The sequence below is a fragment of the Scylla paramamosain genome, chromosome 43 (genome assembly GCF_035594125.1).
Source record: "Scylla paramamosain isolate STU-SP2022 chromosome 43, ASM3559412v1, whole genome shotgun sequence".
Lineage (NCBI taxonomy): Eukaryota > Metazoa > Arthropoda > Malacostraca > Decapoda > Portunidae > Scylla > Scylla paramamosain.
This window is the reverse complement of record NC_087193.1, coordinates 6,982,884-6,989,683: the sequence shown is the minus strand read 5'-3', so window position 1 is coordinate 6,989,683 and position 6,800 is coordinate 6,982,884. Positions and strand designations below refer to the sequence as shown.

The window sequence follows — 6,800 nt, the reverse complement described above, 5'->3', positions numbered from 1 at the left end:
TAATGATAAGTTAAAAGAAAAAGAAGAAGGAGGAGGAGGAGGAGGAGGAGGAGGAGGAGGAGGAGGACAAGAAGAAAAAGAACAACAACAACAACAACAACAACAACAATGAAGAGGAGGAGGAGGCGGAGAAGGAGGAGGAGGAGAAAGAGGAAGAACAAAAGACGATCGGGAAGATAGTAACGATAATAATAAATATATAAATGTTAACAGAATAAATGAATAAATAAATAACTAATCCCTTCCTCTCTCTCTCTCTCTCTCTCTCTCTCTCTCTCTCTCTCTCTCTCTCTCTCTCTCTCTCTCTCTCTACCTAAACAAAACAGGAAATTAAGAATCGTTGCTTAACCAAGGTTGTCTAAGTCACATCTTCCTCCTCCTTTCCAAAGTTTCCTCAATAAAAAAAAGGACAAGGAAGAAAAAGTTAACGAGAAGACCTTCCCGATATGACTTACCTGGTAGTAGTAGTAGTAGTAGTAGTAGTATTAATAGTAGTAGTAGTAGTAGTAGTAGTAGTAGTAGTAGTAGTAGTAGTAGTAGTAGTAGTGGTGGTGGTGGTGGTGGTGGTGATGGTATATCTATTACAGGACTTCGTATTTGCAATCGAGAGAGAGAGAGAGAGAGAGAGAGAGAGAGAGAGAGAGAGAGAGAGAGAGAGAGAGAGAGAGAGAGAGAGAGAGAGAGACCTAACCTGCGAGACGTACTTACTATATATATATATATATATATATATATATATATATATATATATATATATATATATATATATATATATATATATATATATATATATATATATATATATATATATATATATATATATAAACCTAACCTAGCCAAATGTAGCTTAACAAATCCAATCCAACCTAACCTAACTTAACCAAACTTAATAAACAATAAACAATAAATAAAAACATCCAAGAGACAAAGACAAGGTCTCTCTCTCTCTCTCTCTCTCTCTCTCTCTCTCTCTCTCTCTCTCTCTCTCTCTCTCTCTCCATCAAACACCTGAGTGACAGAGCGTAGTTTTTATCAGAGATCACAGGTGAGTGTGTAATGGCAGGTAGACACTGGGAGTGACCTTGAGGCGGTGGTCGTGGTGGTGGTGATGATGGTGGTGGTGGTGGTGGTGGTGGTGGTGTAGAAGCAAATACCGGATGAAGAAAAGAGGAGGAGGAGAAGGAGGAGGAGGAGGAGGAGAATATGACATAGCAGAATAAATAACAGCAGCAGAATAAATAGCACCAGCAGCAGCAGCAGCAGCAGCAGCAGCAGCAGCAGCAACAACAACAGTAGTAGTAGTACTCATAGCAGCAGCAGATTTCCATTCTTAAAGACTTCAGTGTTCACCAGCAGCTTTGGGTTTCTTCTCCCTTCACTGACCATCCCGGTGAACTAGCCTTTAACTTTGCTATCCTCCACGACCTACAGCAACTGGTGCAGCACCCTAGTCATATTCCTGATCATCTTGGAGATACACCAAACATTCTTGACCTTTTCCTAACCTCTGCTCCTGCTTATGCTGCCTTTAAGGGATTTTGGTGAAACTTTTGCTGTTGCCTTATACATATCAAAAGCTTCTGATAGACTGGCACAAAGTTTTGATTCCCAAACTACCCTCCTACGGCTCCTATCCTTCTCTCTGTAACTTCATCTCAGGTTTCCTTTCTGACTGTTCTATTGCTGCTGTGGTAGACGGGCACTCTTCTTCTTCTCTACTAACAGTGGTGTTCCTCAGGGTTCTGTCCTGTCATCCGCTCTCTTCCTATTATTAATCAATGATCTTATAAACCAAACTTATTGTCCTATCCACTCCTACGCTGATGATACCACCCTGCACTTTTCACGTCCTTTCGTAGACGTCCAGCCCTTCAGAAACTAAACAATTCACGCAGGGAACTTTCGATCTCTCTAAAATTTCTGATTGGGGCAGAACAAACTTAGTAATGTGCAATGCCTCAAAAACTCAATTTTCCCATCCATCAACTGGACACAACCTTCCAGACAACAATCCTCTCTTCTCCAATGACACTCAGCTGTCCCCCTCTTCTACAATGAATATCCTCGGTCTGTCATTTACTTATAACCTAAAATGGAAACTTCACATCTCATCTCTACCTAAAACAGTTTCTATGAAGTTAGGCGTTCTGAATCGTCTCCGCCGGTTTTTCTACCCCCCCCAACACCCAGTTTAACAATAAACTATAATAACATTTCGCGTGTGTGTGTGTGTGTGTGTGTGTGTGTGTGTGTGTGTGTGTGTGTGTGTGTGTGTGTGTGTGTGTGTGTGTGTGTGTGTGTGTGTGTGTGTGAAAGTACCGCGCTACCCTTGACTTCCTTCATAGGTCTAGCAGTCATGATATCAAGTTTGCCAGTAAAAGCTGAGGATAGGGGAAGGCCATGGAGGAGGAGGAGGAGGAGGAGGAGGAGGAGGAGGAGGAGGGGGTGGTGATAGTGTTGGTAAAGCTATTGTAGTAGTAGTAGTAGTAGTAGTAGTATAGTAGTAGTAGTAGTAGTAGTAGTAGTAGTAGTAGTAGTAGTTGTTGTTGTTGTTGTAGTTGTAGTAGTAGTAGTAGTGAAAGAAATGATATAAAAATTGCTAAAATATCACACACACACACACACACACACACACACACACAATGTTACTAGTTAAATAATAAATAAACTTGTCTGCAGAGAGAGAGAGAGAGAGAGAGAGAGAGAGAGAGAGAGAGAGAGAGAGAGAGAGAGAGAGAGAGAGAGAGAGAGAGAGAGAGAGAGAACGTGAACACCATGCATTAAGGATTGTCTCAAGGGCAGAAGGTCAAGTAAGATGTAGCTTCTCTCTCTCTCTCTCTCTCTCTCTCTCTCTCTCTCTCTCTCTCTCTCTCTCTCTCTCTCTCTCTCTCTCTCTCTCTCTCTCAGGTGTCACAATACCTTCGATACGTGCAAAGTTACCTGTCTGTCTATCACCTGTCTCACTTTACCTGTCTATTCAATTAACTACCTGTCATCTATCTATCTATCTATCTATCAGGCAATCGTTGTATCTATTAAAGTCTATCTATCTGTTTACCTATCTATCTCCTTCGTATGAGACAATATGCATTACCTATTAAACTATCTATCTATCTATCTATCTATCTATCTGTTTTATAAGTGTCTATATGAGCATCTGTTTATCAAGTCATCTATTGTGTGTACGTGTGTAAGTCAAGAACAAACAAAGAAATGAGACAGACACACAAACTATTACAAAATGTGGCCTTGTATGTAAAATTCTCGGCTGGACACGAATTGGAGGAGAAGGAAGAGGAGGAGGAGGAAGAGGGGGGCAGGATGAGGAGGAGAAGAAGCAGAAAAAATAAATAAATGTGGATGAAAAAGATGGAAGGAGATACGTAACAAAACAGGAGGAGGAGGAGGAGGAGGAGGAGGAGGAGGAGGAGGAGGAGGAGGAGGAGGAAGAGGAGGAGGAGGAGGAGGAGGGGGAGAAAAAAATACAAATAAATGTGGAAGAGGAAAAAATGTTGAGATTCGTAACATAGGAGGAGGAGGAGGAGGAGGAGGAGGAGGAGGAGGAGGAGGAGGAGGAGGAGGAGGAGGAGGAGGAGGAGGAGGAGGAGGAGGAGGAGGAAGAGGAGGAGGAAGAAGAGGAAGAGGAAGAAGAAGAAGAAGAAGAAGAGGAGGAGGAGGAGGAGGAGGAGGAGGAGGAGGAGGAGGAGAAAAATAAAAAAAATGCGGAAGAGGAAAAATGTAGAGATTCGTAACATAGGAGGAGGAGGAGGAGGAGGAGGAGGAGGAGGAGGAGGAGGAGGAGGAGGAGGAGGAGGAGGAGGAGGAGGAGGAGGAGGGGACTAAAAAATATATAAAAATTCTCCCTTCCTGGTGTAGCAACCAATATTTTTCACAATTTTTATTCTCTCTCTCTCTCTCTCTCTCTCTCTCTCTCTCTCTCTCTCTCTCTCTCTCTCTCTCTCTCATTAACGTTGTTTTTTTTCATTCAACTATTTTTTTATATATATTTTTTCCCTCGAACGTGTGTGTGTGTGTGTGTGTGTGTGTGTGTGTGTGTGTGTGTGTGTGTGTGTGTGTGTGTGTGTGTGTGTGTGTGTGTGTGTGAGAGAGAGAGAGAGAGAGAGAGAGAGAGAGAGAGAGAGAGAGAGAGAGAGAGAGAGAGAGAGAGAGAGAGAGAGAGAGAGAGGGGGTATAATTTTTCTACCCTTGTCCTCTCTCTTCCTCCCCCTCCCCCCTTCAATAAACCACAGGATGGGATGAGGTATTGTATAAAGGAGGTGTCATGTGTCTGTCACGTGCCTAGTATTAGTAGTAGTAGTAGTAGTAGTAGTAGTAGTAGTAGTAGTAGTAGTAGTAGTAGTAACCTGATCATATTTTCATTCTAAGTTTTCTCAATTTCTTTTTTTATTTGATGTTTCTTTGTATGTTATCCTTTCTTGCTCTTTTCTCTATATCCTTAACACATTTTTCTGTTATCTTCCTATTCTTCCCTTTATCCTTTCTTACTATCTCCTCTATCCATCATTACGTCTTTATTTCCCCTTATTTACTCTTCCATTTACAAGACCAAAAAGCAAATCACAACAAACAATAACAATAACAATAACAATAACAAACAACGACAACAATAACCTCCCCTTGAAAGATGACATGCAAGCAAACGAAAACGGAAATTTCATAAAAGCGTTGACCAAGATGACAGTGCAGTGAGACCCATTCAACTGTTTTTTCCTACTCTTTTTTCCTCCTTACTGGGGAGAAGGAGGGATGAAGGGAGCGGCTGAGAGGGTGTGAGAGGGTAGGGAGAGGAGTGGGGGGAAGGGAGAGAGGATATGTATGAGAGAATTATTTGTTTACTTAATAGTGGGTTTGTGAAGATATCTGCTTGGTCATTCATAGTGGTGCTACTGCTGCTGCTGCTACTACTACTTCTTCGTCAGTAATAAAGACTACTACTAATATTTATGTAAACAAGACAAAACTGCTACTACTACTACTATCTTTATTCTTATTTCTTTCTATTTTTCCTTTTATTATCCTTTCCACGTGGCATTTCTCTCATTTTGTCATGTTTTCCTATTTAATTCACACCACACGTCTCTTACTTTCGCAACACACACACACACACACACACACACACACACACACACACACACACACACACACACACACACACACACACAAAGCATACCAACTTTCTGCGGTTCAAACTGTCTGGAAAGATTAGACAAGTCACCCCTATCGAAAGTAAAAGATGTACGAAAGAATTATAATTATGATGTACACATATAAATAGAAAACGTGAGTAGATTGGAGTCAAACGGGATGCTTCAATATCCAGAGGGCACAGCATGAAGGATAAGAAGGGAAAAGATGATGAGGGTGTGTAGAAATATAGCTTTTCAAATAGTATAGGAAATGTGTGTGTGTGTGTGTGTGTGTTTGTGTGTGTGTGTGTACAAATATTTAAAGAATACTTATGTGATAGTTTGGCTATAGAAAAGAATGAATAAACAAACGAATAATGATGATTATAAGGAAGAGGTGAAAGAAAATATGAAAAAAAATAAATAAATAACAATAAAAACACCACTAATTCCCACAACAACAACAAAAACAACAACAACAACAACAACAACAACAGCCCGCCAACACTCACCCGCCTCGTTTACATCCCAAGTGACGATGCGCGCTCCTCTCTTCGCCAGCTTCACACACAGCAGGCGTCCGATGCCCGACCCGCCGCCCGTCACCAGCACCACTTGCCCCTCAATATTCTTCACCCTGAACTTCTTGGGCACCAGGGAGTACAGGAGGTTACTGATGCCGTAGAACACAGAGGAGATTAAAGCCAGCACCGCCATTCCCAGCATTGCCAACATCTCCAATACGTCCACGGCTGACATGTCTCCTCTTGTTTTGGCGTCTTTGGGGGTAATACTTAGTTCCTCTCTCTCTCTCTCCGCGCAGCCCAGGACGCGATGCCAAACTCAACACCGTCCGGGTTTTAGTTCGACTTGCCGTCCGTGCTCTCCGTCCGTTCCTGTGTGGTTGAGAAACGTTAAATGGTATTACTCAAGTGTTTTGTTTGGTGTGTTTTTAAAGGGTGTTATGAGTTACTGGGGTGTTTTTCGAGTGTTTAAGTGATTTTGAGGAGTTTAAAGGTTACTGTAAGTTTCTATTATGTTCTGTTAGGGTTTTCAATGATGTTTTCGTGGTTCTAGTGATGGTGTAATGAGGATTTCTAAATTTTAACGGGTTCTGTAAGTTCTTGGGGTTTTCAAGGGTGTTTTCGCGGTTCTGGTAGTAATTTAACAAGAATTTTACAAAGTTAACTTGCTCTACTGGAAGTTTTCGAGATTCTGGTGATATATTAACAACATTTATACGTTAATAGGGATGCACTAGAAGTAAATGATGATTCCTAAGAGTGAATGACTCTGGCACCTCATATTTAATAAGGATTCAACTTTCAACATTTCGCACGCACACACACACACACACACACACACACAACAATGAATAATAATAGTATAAACAAAAAAATACATATAAAAAATCTACTTATTACCAGTTAACAATGAACTACTCCATCACCTTGACACGCTTCCAATCAGATATCGAAATATGTAAACGTGGAAGGCTAAAGACTGGTGTGTGAACTTAGCTGTCTAATGAGGAGGCTGTTTGCTGTAGGAAATTACCAGGTTGTTTGATAATGAAACAACTTGTAATTCTGAAAGGGAGGCTGCCGAGAGTGAAGGATTGATTAGATGAGTTATAAATAATACAACTAGGAA

At 41.1% G+C, this 6,800-nt stretch overlaps 1 protein-coding gene across 1 annotated transcript in view; it reads right to left on the bottom strand.

Annotated features, from left to right (window-relative positions):
* LOC135093471 (epidermal retinol dehydrogenase 2-like) overlaps positions 1 to 5,906 on the bottom strand; it is a 23,600-nt gene extending 17,694 nt beyond the window's left edge. Inside the window, 1 exon segment of the mRNA XM_063992751.1 lies at positions 5,673 to 5,906. Coding sequence (XP_063848821.1) covers positions 5,673 to 5,906 — 234 coding nt within the window.
* Between the last annotated feature and the right edge of the window lie 894 nt (positions 5,907 to 6,800).